The following is a 17,362-nucleotide window of genomic DNA, read 5'->3' on the forward strand; positions in this document are numbered from 1 at the left end:
AAAACTGCAATCAATATCTAGCCACGCCAGCTGTGAAAATAACCTGTTTGTGATTAATAGTGATGATATGTAAATGCAATTTGAATTAAGAATATATGCCTTCCATGTGAAGTTAATAGAAAAAAACTGAGAAACATAGACGTTATTATAGTGTCATCTACTAGAGGCCAAAATTAGGCCTGACATAAACCATGATTAAAATGGGTGAATTCATGTTTTCCAACAAAACTAAAATCTCTAGGTTCCTAAGGCTACATGATCATGATCTTAATTTGTGGTAGAACGATTTTGGAGGTCTAGTTGTTATCTCATTCATGTACACAACATTAGCTACAATATGCTTGTCCAAATTTCATAGGATTTTATTTGTGTCATCTACTAGATGCCAAAATTAGACTATGTGACAAACCACAACTAAAAGCATGGGTGAATTCATGTTATACAACAACAATAAAAGCTTTAGGTTCCTAAACCTACATGATCATGATCTTAATGTGGTTGAATTATCATGATCATGATCTAAAATGGATTATTGCGTAATGATCATGGAGTAACATCAAACAATTCCCCAACTTGGTTGTGCAAGCAACTTACACCAGTGAAATTAACAATATTCTAACTAGTGTTGTAGGGGGTTTACTTGTGCATGAAGAAGCAAAATATATAATATCAATTAGAAACCACAAGCATGACCTTATCGTGGCTCCTCGAAAAGTTGCAAAACAATTAATATATACTATTGTGATCAAAGACTAGTTTACGAGATATTACACAACCAATTATTTCCATGGTGCCAAAAAAGAAAAAGACATTCTTGCATTATTTGAAGACATTCTTGCATTATTTGGACTTCACATGATCATATTTGCACCCAAAAAGGGGAGATGTGCTTTAGATACAAATGATTCCAATAAGATGAGACATTTGTTGGTAACCAACCTTGGGTTTCCATTGCATGAATACCTTTGGAAGACATGAATGTCATGATATCAAAATCCAAATTTCGGGATCACTGTGGGCATGTAATAATAGAATATATACATGTACTTAAGAGCCAGAGGTAGATATATCGAACCCAAAGAAGCTGCAATTGGCTGATGGATGTTCAGAAAAATTTCAAATGTTGACAAATGTCGTACTCGTCCTTGGGCCCAAATATTGGGGCACAGTATGTAGATGTAGTATATACTCAAGGCAGAACAAAAGAACAAAACGGGTGAGACAGAAGTATGCAGTCTCCAATATTTATGAAAGTGAATGCAGACGTTGGAACTAGTGCCATTGGAAGACATAGTGGAGACACAAAAGACAGTGGTTTTGGCAAAAAGCTACACATTTATTTATTCAAATGGATCCTTTTAATGCTTTTCCAAACCTCAAGTGTTACCATAACCACCACTTAGAGAGGATCATAAACAGCAAAAACCTTACACGAGATACATACTGAGCAACTAACAAGTGACAGGTAATATAACGATAGTAACATCAGCACTGCAGCATGTTTTCAGCTGCTCAAATGCAATGGCATGCAATCATAAAAACTACTCGATGTATGCATGTGGAAGCAATTATGCCGTTTTATGCTTCATATGAATGAAAGAAGACAGTCAATCCTAAGGGAACAACTACTTTTTTGTGTTCCTTCATGAATAATCTTCTCAATAAAGAAATTAGGTCTTCAGTTATGCCATTACCTTAACAGAACAGGATAAGCCAAATCTTACCTACATTTCATGCAAATAATCTTCAGCAGGACAGTTGGAAATAAGAATATGTTTCATCTTGCCAAATATCCATTTGTTTTTGCATGAAAAGCTCACAAATATTTATTGTCTACATGCAACAGAAAAGAAATCCCAAGAAAAATTTGAACCAAAGACTATACGTTCCATAGTAAAATGCTTTCTAGAGTCGTTTCCAGAAACAGTACCCTTCAAACGGACAATTGAAGAAGGTGGTCCCAACATTTAACTAAAGTGAAGGGAGAAGAAAAAATGCTATTATATATTTCTGGTAAGTAGATAATACATTTATCATGTATTTTCATTTTATTTTGACAGCCTCTTCCATGCCATAAAAGTGGTTGCAGCCGAAAGTGTAAACCTGCAGAACAAAAACAAGTACACAATAAGAAGCAAAGACAAGTTGGACAGCTTTCAATGTATATGCCAGGGGGGAAAAAACAGCCTACCATGTGATAGCATAACTCAAGTGATCCCGCGGCATGATCGATGAGCTAATTAGAGTTTCTGGATCCTTTGGGATTGGATACTGTTTCCCTCGAAAAGTTTCAGTATTTTCAAGCAAGGCTTCAATATAAAGTGTATTTTCTGGCAGCTTGGCATGAGAAACCATGGCAGGAATATCAATAAAGAACCATTGTCCAGATGAAGGCTCATTTGGTGGTACAAACATGTTTGGATTCTCACTTGCTCTTATTATACCTACCACTTTCACAGTCTGCAATTTGGGTTCGTGAACCTGGATAATAAATCGAAACATTTTAAGGAAATTTAAAATAAGATTCCTCTAAGGACTCTGGAATTTCATGAAGTTGTGTACTTCTGAGTTCAGGAAAAATGGTGATTTTCTAGATCTATGTATTGCATTCAGTCTAACCATATGGAATCTAATATGACATTCATTTGAAAGGGCTTGATGAGCAGCAGTAGGTTTCTAGATCTGTAATTTAAATAAAGAAGTAACAGGATTTTTTCTTCCAAAGAGTTAATCCTGCTACATATTATACTTGGACAACTCTTCACAGCATCTCACGGCTCCTTTCAATTATTCTCAGTAATAAGGGGAGAGTAAAAGACTCAAGTTTCTTTCAGATTGGCCCTAATGGTCTTTTTCATTCTCTTTTAACTTGGAAATAAATGATGATAAAAAGTTTCAAAATCTCTAGCTAGTAAAGCATGGCTTACTTATGGGTAGATTTTGTGGCAATAGAATAAACTCCTCCATGTCAACACCAAGCTCCATGCACTCCTAACTAAGAGCTCTATTATATAGTCCTAGATTCATGGATCAAGATACATTTGTTTAAATTCATGAAGCAAACTGCCAATCTGACCTCCATAGTTTCAGTTTTTTTTCCAAATAATGTCGCTAAAAATCCTGTGTTTTGTACATTGGGACTGGCAGGTTTAGCTGAAGTTTCCATTTGCTCATCTTGCTTTCGCATGGAAGGATCGTCACGCCAGCTGCCAGGTACCCAACCACGATTCACCAATACAGGAACCTGTAAACTAAGATTACAACATTCCATTATAGATATTCGAACTTCCATTAACCACATATATAAACGAAGTTATTTAACAAGACAAGACCCTCATTATCTAATAATTTATGTAAAATTGACAGGCTTATGTGCTCAGTTGAAAATGGTATACAAAAAAGCAAGACAATGTATATGCGAGTTATGAGGGAGTACATACCTTCAGAACACAAACGTATTTAATATTATAATTATGGGAGAAGAAGAAGAAAAAAGACAATAAGTACACAAGCTTTTAATATAAAAGAGAGTGTAGACTATCACAACTACAGCTCCCAAACTCAATTAATAACTTTCATACTAAGCAATATGCGATTGATACCTCTCCATGTACACAGTTAAAATGCATGCTCCTTTTTCATTTAATAATATCTTCTATTAAAAAACGTTACAATAATCTGATGAGGTTCACCTACATTGTGCTGTTTGCTTGGACAGGAGTTAGAGGAGTTATAAGGTAGTATCCCCGCTCAGTAACACCATGTTTAGTTCGTCCACGAGGACCTAAAAATATTGATTTTTCTTCATCATAAATTCCTTCACATTGCACCCTCTTGTACTCCAATGCTTGAAGTGAATTGCTGCTTATCTTGTCCAAATGATCACTTTGCACTGAATCACTGTAAACCGAGTTCAAAGCCACCTCCAGAGGAAGAATTTCATCCTTAAGCCTACTCCGTTGGTATTCAAGCACCTCCAACTGATTAAATCCAGAAAATAATCTCAGCCAAATGTGATGCAATTCAAGCGGCCTGTATCCTTGTTATTATACCTTCCATTCCCGGCGTTTAAGCTGCCAACAACCAAGTCCAAATGTGGCAAGCCCTGGTATGAACAAAAATACACCCGACCAGTGTCGTCCCTTATTACCTGCACTACAGAAGTTAGGAGGGGCTTATATAATATGCTGAAGTGGAAATACTCTTTTAACTCGGCATACTTAAATATAGTGTCAGTCCAACTCTATTATTGAAGCTTTATAATGTCAGTCCAACACTATTATTGATGAACTGCGATGTTAACTAAAAATTTATTGTTAGACAAAGCTTTCTCATGTTTGGGCACCACCATTGTTAAAGAGCTACGGTGCCATTTTTCTGGTAAAATATAGACATTGATATTCCACATCTACAACAACACTAAATTGAGTTTATCCACCACCATTGTTAATTGAGCTAAGATGTTGTCCTAACAGTAAAAAAGCTAAAACTTACGCTCAGTAACTAGGTTTATTCATCATTGTTGTATCTGGCACTACGATGCCCTTAACAGTAAAAAGAGATAATAATAAAAAAACTCGAAATTCCTCATGTGATAAATCCAACAGCTTCCTCAGGGAAATTTCTACCATGCATCAACCATTGACGAATCTAAGGTGTCTTGTTTAATAGGAAGAAGCAGAACTAAAGAGGTTTGGCCTGTATATCCATCGTCATCATTGATGAAACCAAGGTGTGTCTTCAACAGAGAAAGGGAAAGAAAAAGAGAAAGATGAAGATGTAGTACCTGTTTTGGATCCAGGAAGCACTGCAGGTCTGGACTGCGTGGAAGAGGATGTTGCGAGTCCTTCGGTGGAGCGGAAGAGGATGCCACGCAGGGCGGGGCCCTGATGACGATGACGAAGTCGGAGTTGAGGGGACATTACATATGTATGAGAGAGAGAGAGAGTGTGTGTGTGTGTAAAGAAATATAGCTTCTCCTTCTCCTTCTCCTTCTTCTCCGACGATCGCCAATCGCGTTTATGAGCAGAAGCAGACGCAGACGCAGACGCAGAAAGCAAAGATCGATGAAGGAATGAATGAAGACTTACTTCACTTCCTTGAAGCAGAAGCAGAAGCAGAAAGCAAAGATCGATGAAGGAATGAATGAAGACTTCACTTCCTTCAAAAATTTGGCTCCATTCTCATTCTCTCTAATCTGTCAATGAAGACATTCCTCCTCCTCCTCCTCCTCATCGACTACCACCACCACCAACAACAACAACAACAACAACAACAACGCCTTGTGCCTTCTTCTTCTTCTTCTTCTTCTTCTAAACAAACCAAAACAATTAATTATAGGCGTAGGGCGTTTGGGACACTCACTCGTAGAATCCATTCTCGTGGGCTTTTATGGCAATTGGAGATTAATGCCCAATCGCATAAGAAACTGCCTTTTGTAAGAGGTCTAATGGAGCCTGCCACAACTGGCTAGCAAGCAGAAATGGAAGTAACAAAGAAACAGATAAAAGAACAAAGTCAAAGAAAGACATAAAGTTTAACATAAAAATCCTAAATGGGAAAAATGATGGGAGCCCACAAACTCCAAACAAAATCACTATATATGAGAGAGTATACAAGACTCAAGGCTAGAACCTTGGTCTAATCTTCGTCTCAATCGATGGATGTATAGAGGTAGAGTAGGGAGTAGAATAAAACCCACACCCACACCCACACCTACACTAAAAATGCCTTAGATATATATGCATTTGCAAATATATTGTTTTATGCCAAGATAATTGTCATAATAAATCACACTCAGAAGCTTAACATGAGAAAAATGAAAGCCAAACGGATAGACTTTAGAAATGTTATAACTCACATAGATTCAACAATGACTCGTAGCGTTACTCATTTGTATTGCCTCACAATGCATTTTTGTACTTGCACCCCTTTGTATGTTGCATGCCTATTTGCATCAAGCAATAACTTTAACTCTTAGCTTCCTTTATTCTTACTCTACCGCAAAAAAAATAAAACACGTGCAAACATACCTACATCAAATCATTTTGTTTGCATGTGCATTACTAACATACAAGTGTGCTATAGAAAACAAGGGTGTACACATGGAAGATGTTGGGAAAGCCTCGCCTCAATGGTTAGGGGATTAGCATAATAGACAAATGAACTTGTAACATAATCTCAACTTTTCAACTAGATTTGTAAGTCCATGTGGGGTTTGATTCTCTAGACAATGCCTTAATAGATCTATACGAGCTATTATTCTCAATGCTACTAGCATCTACTTACATTATGCCATTTGTTATGTTGTATTAGGGTTCACATTCTATTCATAATGTTGTTTAACCATTGGATTGTGTCATTGGTTTGCCCATTGTAGTATGTTAAATACACTATAATTGAATGGCTAGGGTTGAACTTTTGCCCACTCACAACATATGCCAAAAGTAGAAGAAAGATAGTTGCATTAACATTTACAATAACAATTCTTAAATATCTCATAATCTATCCCAAGCAAAAATGCACATTTCATCTTCCAATATCATTTTTAATTCCCACTATCATGTATTGCTTCTAGATGCTGGTTGCAATTTGTTATCTCATTTACATCAAATTATCCATTATGATCATTTGGTACGGATGTTTTGTTTTTGAAGGAAACCAATAAGGACAATTATTAGCCATTCAGAACGAAGTCAAAAAGCTCAACAATGGCAAGAATTTGTTTAGCATGTCTACTTAAAAATTTGTTTTATGTTGCAATAATTTTTTTATATTATCTCTTGTTTTATGTAAGGACGTCAATGATTGAGTTAAATGACGATGAAAGTACATTCTTCTTGGAATGAAATTATGATGAGGTTTTATGGATGTGAACATCATTATACATTGTTTGAATTAATGTACATTGATCAAAACTTTAAAAAGTATCCTTCTTTTCTCTTTGCCAAAGAATAATATTACATGATTTGTTGGTGAAATCATGTATAAATTTAAAGAAACACATATCTAGTTAACCTCATTGCGTTGTGGAAGCTTTGTAGAAAAAACAATAAATACATTTCGATTTTATTTCTCCCGACGAACTTTGGCGACGCACATCAAGGATCGTAGTTACAAGGCACCTCTTATCTTTTAGCTGTACATGCAATTTCTTTCTTCCTTAAATTAATCCACAGTTTCCCAAATTCAAAACGAACCACTTAGGTACTTCTACTCGACATTCCCCATACTAGGATGCATGATACATACCCATTCATAACTTCCATATAGAAACTCTCATGGTGCTCCCATATACCTGCTCAATACAGAAAGAAATATCACACATAAACTAACACAACCATTAACATCATATTTATATGCCTTACCTAATCAATCTTGGTTTCTCAAAATTTCATTCATTAAGATTGAAGATTGGTTGCATAAGTTATTGGTGGTTTCCATGCAAACAATACTTTTTGTTTACAATGAATAATCCTCATTCATATTGCATCATAACTTAAAATTTCACACATCATTGCTCACCTATTGGAACGAGAAAATAATGTTGTGTTCCATCCTACATGAAAGTAACTCCAAGCAAGACCTAAACAACATTGAGACATTAAACTTTAAGATAGTCTACAAATATATAACATTTCACAATTAGTCATCCAAACTCTTCAAAATGTCTAACTTGAAACACGTTCCTAAATTTCTCTGAGTGGAAATAATATTCACATATTTGAAATAATTTTCTCAAACGATTTTCAAAGTTGGTAGGTATTTCTCTATAACAACAGTCCACCATTAGATTTGATATAAGTATTACTCATCTCTTTGTAACATCCATATCCAGATGATGTTATTGTCATCAAACCTACTCTACCTAGTTCTACCTTGTATAGGAATTATAGCCAGCCTATCACAATTGCACGAGTAGAGTAATGCTCATAACAGCAGAGATTGCAGGTGCTGGTATATATGGGCCATACCAGCACCAGATCATGGAGATACCTTCCTCACCATGTTCCCTCTGCCTGAGGATAGGTAGATGCAATTGATGTACTTTTTCATTTCCTCTCTTGACCACACTAACCAATGTCAGATATTGTGCCCCCCATAGCACCACTCACCTCATGCATATTATTTATGCACTTAATGTTTGTAGAACCATCTCGAGAATCATTATGCATTGTAACGCCAGCTGGTGCATTATGATCATTTCCATGGATCTTTTGAAAACCTAGGGCTCTAATTTACATTTTATTTACTATAATAAACTGAAATCCCCCATATTTAGCATTGTGATTTGTCTCAAAGGCCATCTTTAGTAAATGATGATATACATTTACTATCACATCTTATTCATGTTCTTTGTTTCCATGTGACCACTGAATGTGGGCTACCACGACTGTTTAATATAAATCATATATGTAGAAGTAAATGCCTTCTCCTCTCTTAGGTAGCACTGCATAATGGCCTAGTGCAATACACTATCATATCTAAAACAAGAATTCTTTAATAAATGGAAATAAATACAAGAATCCAAATTTGCTCACAAACCTGGAAGTACAGAGAATAGAAAGGGAGAATTTTTAATTTGACTGGAGTCGTCTCCAATCCGTAGCCAAAAATTCCCTATCAATGTTGTGTTGAAAGACACCCCGATGTAACCAGATTGACCAAGGTCCATTAGTGTAGGCCTCATTCTCCTTTTTCCTCTAAAATCCATTACATAAACAAGAAGGTTCCAATAACTTCTATAAATTAGAGGGCGGCCAACATCATCTTTAAGGGCAACCCTAAAAATTGCTTGTTGTCCTATCCGAAAAATGTTCACTCCATTAAGCCACGAGCCTGTGCACTTGGGTATATTTAGTGCACCTATAAAAAGAAAAAGCTTGATATCAGACATGAATACAAGGTTTTGCATTACTTTAGTTTCAGAATACTATGTCCAGAAAATTATAACCAGAATATGCTTTCATATTTCTAAGATTAATCATATATACTTGTGTAAAAGTTGAGAACCTAATCTCAAAACAATTAAGATTAAGAATATAGTTATACCTTAAAATCTATCTAAGTGAGGTTGTGAACATTAGTTTACCACAATCAAGAGATGAGTTTTGCAAATTACAGAATATAATTGCTGATCACTATCTAATTACAATGTTAGAATGCTCTAATTGATTAATTTAGAAGCTTCAATTTGGTCAATTCAACACCACATTTGTGCAACGTGATTCAATACATTAATGTAATGTATGTTCCTTGGTTATGATTATAAGGCTAATTAAAATTATACTAAATATATTATGCCCTTGATTGTGCTTACAATTTAGATTTGATCAGCAGAAATAAGTTTGATTAACGATGTTTAGGTAGGTATAAAATAACCAAGAATCAATCTTGAAAATTTTATGTACACAAGCATATTTCAGTAATTTTCACTAATCACGATAGGTTAAATTTGTAATGCTACTTACGATTTGCATGCTTTGGCCATCATCTGCTTGAACTTGGAAGCCGACACCAGACGATCATATATAATGGCTTAGCCAAGTGGCCGGGCTCGGAAGAGCTCACATGTTTCCCACATGGAGGAGGGGAAAGCACAGTTGATTACCTAATAGGACGCCCTGAAGCTACCCACATGGTTAACTCCTTCCGAGTGGCCCCATGCCCCATTGGTGCAGACCATAGCTTCCTATACTTTGAGCTAAAATGTGACATCTCCCATGCCACCAACTCTAGTCAACCAACCCAGCACACCATAATACATTTCACGCATGAGCTTGCCGACATCTACTCTCGACATGTACAAGCCCATCTCTCCTCTTTTGATTCTTCCTTGCCTTTAGAGAACCTCACTACAGAACTCACACACCCCCTTCACTCAGCAGCAACTAGTAGCTTCCCATGCACGAAAGGTTCCCATCATAGTAGAATAGGGTCTATGCCACAGAACAAGTGGCATGATGAGGATTGTAGAGAGTTGTATAGACAACTTAAGGTGTCGCGACTTAGTGGTACTATTTCCTTAGTACAGGCTTGCAAAGAGATGCGCAAGATGACACGTCATAAAAGACGCGCTTGGGAAGCATCTCAATATTGGAACTCTACCATATGTTCATGAGTAGGAACTGCGCCCTTGCATGGAAGAGACTACGGGAACCGAGACCACAAACACCCATCGAGGATCCCAATATTTGGCACACATATATCGAGAGACTCTACCATGTCCTGAACCAACCACCCATTCCAATGCCTTCCACACCTCGACCTACCATGGGGACACTTTTCACGACCTCTAGGGTCACGAAGGTCATAAAAAAGTTACAACATAGGAAATCCATGGCCCACACAGGATTGCGAGCCGAGCACATCATATATGCTCGAGAGTGCCTAGCCCCCTTTCTCACTCTAATCTTCAACCGTGCCCTCGCCGAGGATTTTCCACCACAATGGGCCATGAACAGAGTGGCCCCTATACATAAAGGAGGGGACCCAATGAACCCAAATACATATAGGACCATTATGATAGGTTATACACTCGCTAAACTATATGGTGCAGTAATGGAAGCGGAGCTCAGCGATTATATGGAAACGTTAAGTCTTCGCGCACCTGAGCAGGCTGGCTTTAGACGAGCCTTCTCCACTATTGACCATATCTTCACACTTAGGTGCTTAATTGACCAGACGAAGGCTCGTAAGAAGAAACTATATTGTTGTTTTGTGGACTTCCGCAGAGCCTTTGACACGGTTCGTAGGGAGAGGTTGTTTGATAGACTTAAGAGCTTGGAGATACCAAATGACATGATCTGGGCCATTTATGCCTTATATGAGCAAGTCTCTGGGTGTGTACGATGCCCAGGTGGCCTATCCGATTGTTTCACTAGCACCATTGGTGTAAAACAGGGTTGCCCCTTGTCACCGACTCTTTTTGGGATCTAGATTGATTAGATCACTGATTTTATTGCTCGAAAGGGAGGCAAGGGAGTAGTTATTGGGGATACGCAAGTTAGTCTCTTACTCTACGCAAACGACATTTTGGGGATCGGAGTTGGAACACGACCTACAAAAGCATCTTAATGCTCTAGATGACTTTTGTACATAATGACTGGTAGTGAATCTAACGAAAACTAAAGTCCTTATCTTTCATACATAGTCCCGAGTTAGGAGTAAATGTCACCTAACCCTCTCTCATAAACTAGTTGAGGTATTGGGATCATATGTATACTTGGGAGTCACTTTTACTGCTCGCTCAGGTAAATTCTCGATGACCCAAGCAGCCAAAGATAGGCTAATGAGAGGGTATGCATCCCTCTCACTCTTAGAGAGACAATGCCACCAGGCATACTTTCAAGAGCCACGAACTAAGGGATGGCTCTTCGACTCATTAGTCACCCCTTCCCTCATGTATGCATCAGTAGTATGGGCTCTAGGTCTACCATCCTTCATGTGGACGCAATTAGAGAGACCTTTGGTGACGATGTTATCACGTCAACTCCGAAGCAAATCGACAGTACCGCATGACATTATTAGAGCAGAGTTTAGTCTACCCCCGATGTTAGTAGAAGCACTCTTTCAAATGGTAGTTTTTATTCATCGGATACATAGCCAACCACAAGATAGGATATCCCGTCGAGCCTTTGAGGCATCCCGATCCCTACATGCATCTGGAGACACTAGCTCTTGGTATAGCATTGTGGTGAGTTGGTTACTTGCAAACGGCATAGACATTAATAATCTACCTCCCCTTAAGTACAACCAAGGGACTGATCAAACTCTAATCTCTCATGAAGACCGTAATAAAGTGATACGCCAAGAAATATGGCAAATTTACACGATATAAATGGATCACCCCACGAGAGCCACTCCCATCTAAAATGTTGTACTATAAGGAACCCTTCTTGCACTTCTCAAAGTTAGGTTTTATTACACGACCAACATATCTAGATACATTATTATCAAATGCACTAAGGGTGGCCATTGGACAACTTAAGATATTATCTCACCAACTTGAGATTGAGAATGGTCGAGCTAATAGAGTCCCTAGAGAGGAAAGGCTATGTAGGTTATGCCACATAGAGAGAGAGGATGAGTATCACTTCACATGCAAGTGCCCAACTTATGCCGAGATACGGGCGGAATACCAAGACATATTAGGACCCTCTCCCACCCTCTCCAAACTATTAGATACCCCGAGTGTAAAAAGACTAGGTAGGTATATCTTAGAGCTAAAACAACATAGGGAGAATAAATTACAAAGTGTTAATCATAACCCTTTTACTATTCATCAACATGTAACTAGTGTAATTTTTCAGGAACAAGGGGAGACGATGAATGTGGATACACTTACGCCGATTGGCCTCTCGCTTACGCCGATTGGCCTCTCCCTTGAAGACCGTAATCAAGTGATACAACCAAATGCCCTCAGATGTTGAGCTTCAAAACAAGTCGACGTGGAGTAGAAAAGATTAAGAAGATAAGGGAACGTGAACTACGTCGACTAGAAGCTATGGTTGGGGTACCTTTTACATTGGGACCACGGGTCACATCCACATCGCAACCCTTTGACCTCCCGCTTCTCTTCGAGAGACTTGGATGGAAATGAAATTAGGCCTAGTATAACATCTTTTCATTGTAGAACATGTTTTTTTTTAAAACTATTTTTTATCTTATTTTGATTTTGTACTTTTGATGAATGGGTAAATATCCCATTTTTTGTAAACCATTTGTCTCATGGGCCAAATTTGGCCTTAGAAGACGTTAATATATCTTTCTTTCTTTCTTTCTTTCTCTTACTGTGTAATATTTACTTTATTTTGATTTGTTCTCAAAGACGAGAAAACATTTAAGATGTAATCTCTTATTCGGTCTTATAGGCCATTTTGGCCTCTTAAAAGACGATAATATCTTTCTATCTTTCTTAAGGACACGGCTATATTGCAACAAAACAACATAGGGTTGCACTACAAAGAGCATGTAAAATGTGATTGTTCTCTCTTATGAGAATGTGTGTCCCTAGGATTAAGGAAATTCAATAGTTTTAAACTTCAGGATTTCAGCATATGGTTGGGCTCCATCCATTCTATCAATCTGTTTCATTTGAGCAGGGTGAATGAACCTTGGTAATCAGTGAGAACAAAGTTAAAAAATGAGCTGCTATGAGCCCCCGTCTTAAATTTGAATGCAAACATTTATAACAAGGGGGTGTTGGCATATTAAAATTATGGTATGTGAAAGGTATCACTATTTTGTCACTTCATATTGTAGAGGTTAACTCATGCTAGAAATTAACCGTTACTTGGGAGTATTCCAGGGGTCGAAGCTCAATGAGGATTTTCCTAAGGAGAAAATTGTCTTATGACTCGAGCTCCAACCCCTATCACGTTCTCCTTTCAAATCTCAGAAACCAGGGTAGTTTTTTTCATTAGCCAAAACTAGGGCTTCTGGTTGCTCGTCTTCAATATCAAGTTTGTTTTACCCAGACTCAACTTATATTGAAACTTCCACATCATCGCAATATCCAAAAGCAGATATTTTAGGGCTATCCCATACTGCATCTAGCATGACCAGTCATGGTTGTTCTTGTCCCGAAAGTATGGGATATGAATATATTACTTGCTAGACCCTGAAACTTCAAATGTATAAACATTCTTCTCTGTTCTGCTACACAATTATATATTAGTGCGTAACCTTGGTCTAGGGTAAAAATCCACAAAATATACTAAAACTGAAGTGGTCAAAAACTCCACGACCTAAAGTCTGAATCTCAACAAAGAGAACATAGATATGGACTCCAAAGAGTGAAAACAATCTTCCATACTGTTCTTACTTAGTTTGGGAGCTTGGGTAAAGGGTTTAGAATAAGTACTTGCCCATAAGGTTAAATCTGAAGAAAGAGAACATATATATAGTCTTCCATTGTATAGAGACAGAACACGTATGTAGTCTTAGTTTTGTAACCTGGATAGGGGTTTGAAGACATACTTACTCATACCCATTGTTAATGACGAAAAATATCATCAATAAATGTGTATAGTGATATAAACTATTTGTTGGTTTTAAATCGTTTAACTACTTTCTCAAAAACATTAAGTTTAACAAAGAATGCACACAAATAATAAATGTGAAATCTTATATTTATCTTTGAAGCATAGAAATTTAAGAACTCATGTGCTTTCATGTAATTAATATCCTTTAGATTACCTGAGATAAATGTGAATGAAAATGGCGATCCGCTGATTTCAGTTCCATTGATAAATAAATATAGTAAGAAATCTCCTGACATATTTGGATAGAAAGTAAGTGTATGATAGATGTCCTCTATATCAGATGATGCAGATAATTTGATAGATGAGTTCTTCGCAGTAACTTTGTTCTTCACATATGCATTAAATCTCAGAAATCGAACATCATTTGAAGATGAACTAATGGAATTTTTAAAGGCGTCCATCAATGCTAACTTTAAAGTCACATTGTCTCCTAATTGAAATAGATTCTCATCATCAATCCAAAATCCTTGACAGTTGGCAGGGGAAATGGGTGCTGAAAGAAAGAAACGTAGATTAAAATCTTAGGGACCAAAATAGCTTATGAGAAAGAAAGAAATTTTAACGTCTTTTACGTGGCCAAAATGGCCTATAAGACCAAACAAAGAAATTACATCTTAAGTATTGTCTCATCTTTGGGAACAACAATCAAAATAAAACAAATATTTTTAAATAAATATAAAAGTAAATAAGATAAAAAGATACTAAAGAATCTGGATTTCAGCACGTGTAAGATTCTAGAGTTAAGTATATTATAACTTTTGTTTTTGAAAGATCTCTAGCATAGGTCAATCCACAATGGAGAGGTCTCCAAAGCAAGGGAAGCACCGGCGATGGCGGGAGATAATGGTCTTTATCGCTCGATGATAATGGTGGTGAGGTCATGGTTCGTGGGGCTGGGGCCTACGTGCTTGACAAATTGCTATTGCTTGATCTAGTGTAACCCCTTTGAGAGAAAATGAGAGATTACACCTTAAACTACTGTCTGAGGGACAGAGCCTAAACTGCCTAAGCTACCATATAATTTTGTTTCCTAACCACTAAAACTTCTGAGCTTAGATGGACTAAATCTTATACCTTTAAAAGATCTCCAACATGGGCTAATCCAAGATGGGGAAGTATCTGAAGCAAGGGAATCACCTTATCTCTTAGGTGATACTGGCTTTGATTTGACAATGTGCACATTGAGAGTTCCAAGAGCCCAAAAAAAAGTATTCAAGGTTGGAACTTACATAATGAAGAAACGTCGCTGAACACAGAGACAATCATTGTTGGTATACTGAAACACAACTATGGTTCAAGTCACGTGCCATAAGCATAAATGCAGTACCCCGGTCGTCGTGACATGGTGGATAAAAATGGGAGAAAACGGGGGAAAAGAGACAAACCCAGAAATCCTGTAAATAAGTAAATAGGGGGTATGGGCGAAAGTGTAGGTTCAAGTCCTGGCACATGCCTACATGGGAGTTATATACCCCTTTTTGCATCTTGATGAAATAGGGGGGGAGGGGCAGTTATGCATTTATTACAGTGGGAGGCCTCTTTTCTCACTTTGAGGTTGGATCATTTTTTGGCGTGTTTGGGTTAGTTTTCGAACAACGGGAGAACATCTTTTCCAACCTCTTCCTTTTGGGTATTTTTTTCTAGCTTTTTAGGGTTATTGAGGAGTGGATAGTGAGCCACTTCGCTTCATCTTCTTCTCCTTCTTTGGGGTGGTGAGTGAGAATATTCAGTGTTCTTCTTGCTTGGGAGAGGGGCCCATATTTTGCACAAGTGCCTTTTCGTTATCTCGTCGCCCATTCGTTGCAAAAGCGCCTGCTTGTTGCCCGAACGCCCGTTCGTTTCTAGAACGTGTCTCGTTGCATGAGAGCCTGTTCGTTGTGTGAAGGCCTGTTCATTGCATGAGCCATCTTATCCTGCCATGCTATCAGATTGCCAAAACAAGCTTGATACACAGGATGCAAGTACAAAAACTATAATAAGAGCAGAGTCCTCTCATCTGTCTGAGTGCTTGACATTATGAAATGGTTTAAAGGATGGAGAGTAAAATATCCATTGGAGCATACACTTTCCTAGCACTGATCAAATGGCCTCTAGTTGCTACATGAGCCAAGCCAGTAGTACAGCAGAAATCCATAAAGAAATGAGATCCCTTTTATTGGATCAATGGGTGGGTCAATATGTGATCCAATGACCCCATTTTGAAAACCTACTTTTACAACAGAATGGCAGCCATGTTGCTTTACCCAGACACTCAAAGTTGACTCTAGGATTGAGCCATATAGTTTGGTTACTTAATCACCAATCAACATTGCCCTATAATTGATAGGTATCCTGGGCTCTCCGCCTCTTGAAGATTGATGCAATGGTACATTCTGTCCAGCTAGGAGGTCAAACAGCTCTATTAAATTTGTTAAGAAGCAGAGGGAGGTGTTGCAAGCAACAACATGATTGTCAGTACTTGAATGTGTATTTTCAGACTGAGGTATTTTCGATCAAAACTTCAAATGGATAAATCTACTTCAGATTATTTGATACATCCAAACATTAGAGCATTATCTCATAGAAAACCTGGATCATATATTACCTGGAATTATGTTGAATTTCAATGGAGACCCCTTTAGGTCTGTATTCCTACCATATACCAAATGTAGGGAATAATCTCCGATAACAGTGATAACAAAATTGATAAGCTGATAGCCAGTTTGGCGTTTAGTCAGCACAGAAACGTCATCAAAAGCTTGTCCATTTTGCAAGAAGTACAGAGTGAAGTTGATATAGCTGGCTACACTATTGTTATAGGCATCAACAAAAAGTACTTCAGCACTTGCTTGATCCCCTGCCCTGATGTCCATTGATCTATTCAACCATAATGCTCGACTACTCAATGTTGATAAGGGCCCTGTACCAAAGAAACAACGAATGAGCAATGCAAAGATGAAGTACTTTGAGCTGACTCCATGTATATATTAATGTCTTTTAAGTGACCAAAATGGCCTATAGAAGAAATTGAATGATACATCATAGAACTAATGGAAATAGTAATCATATGTATCTCATCCTAAAAATGATACATAGTCTATGAGCAAAGCAGAAGCTAAAATTGTGGTGCACCCTCATTATGTCCCTCACCTGATATACTAGATCAAAAGTGTTACGTTAGTGTGGCCTAAAACTCCTAGAATAGGTGATGAGACACCCATTAGTAATAATCTAAGGAAGAGTAACGAAGGAAAAAGTAAACTTATGATTATATTACAATGATATAAAATAGAAAACCACAACATTGAAAATCCAGCTGTCTGAAGTATTGACGGTTT

The 17,362-nt window shown here is 37.6% G+C and overlaps 2 protein-coding genes across 3 annotated transcripts; both read right to left on the reverse strand.

Moving 5' to 3' along the window:
- Positions 1-1,771: 1,771 nt before the first annotated feature.
- On the reverse strand, positions 1,772-4,937 carry LOC147850127 (surfeit locus protein 1-like). The gene is made up of 6 exons (XM_087336403.1): positions 4,787-4,937; positions 4,053-4,150; positions 3,697-3,980; positions 3,077-3,251; positions 2,192-2,481; positions 1,772-2,103 (listed from the first exon to the last, which is right to left on the reverse strand). Exons 1-6 carry the CDS (start codon positions 4,920-4,922, stop codon positions 2,049-2,051), a joined length of 1,038 nt encoding a protein of 345 aa, XP_087192529.1. The 5' UTR covers positions 4,923-4,937; the 3' UTR covers positions 1,772-2,048.
- A 1,981-nt stretch (positions 4,938-6,918) lies between these two features.
- Positions 6,919-17,301, reverse strand: LOC147850128 (protein GAMETE EXPRESSED 2-like). 2 transcript variants are annotated; one of them, XM_087336320.1, is made up of 6 exons: positions 17,175-17,301; positions 16,630-16,944; positions 14,200-14,538; positions 8,545-8,865; positions 7,525-7,585; positions 6,919-7,297 (listed from the first exon to the last, which is right to left on the reverse strand). In XM_087336320.1, exons 2-6 carry the CDS (start codon positions 16,895-16,897, stop codon positions 7,279-7,281), a joined length of 1,008 nt encoding a protein of 335 aa, XP_087192446.1. In that variant the 5' UTR covers positions 16,898-16,944; positions 17,175-17,301; the 3' UTR covers positions 6,919-7,278. The 2 variants fall into 2 exon arrangements, with proteins under 2 accessions (XP_087192446.1, XP_087192447.1); XM_087336321.1 differs by having other exon boundaries at positions 6,919-7,286; positions 7,511-7,585.
- Positions 17,302-17,362: the final 61 nt, after the last annotated feature.

This window comes from Azolla caroliniana, unplaced genomic scaffold (genome assembly GCF_043228905.1).
Source record: "Azolla caroliniana isolate FFs.n. ecotype wild unplaced genomic scaffold, voAzoCaro1.0.p SCAF_21, whole genome shotgun sequence".
NCBI classification, from domain to species: Eukaryota; Viridiplantae; Streptophyta; class Polypodiopsida; order Salviniales; family Salviniaceae; genus Azolla; species Azolla caroliniana.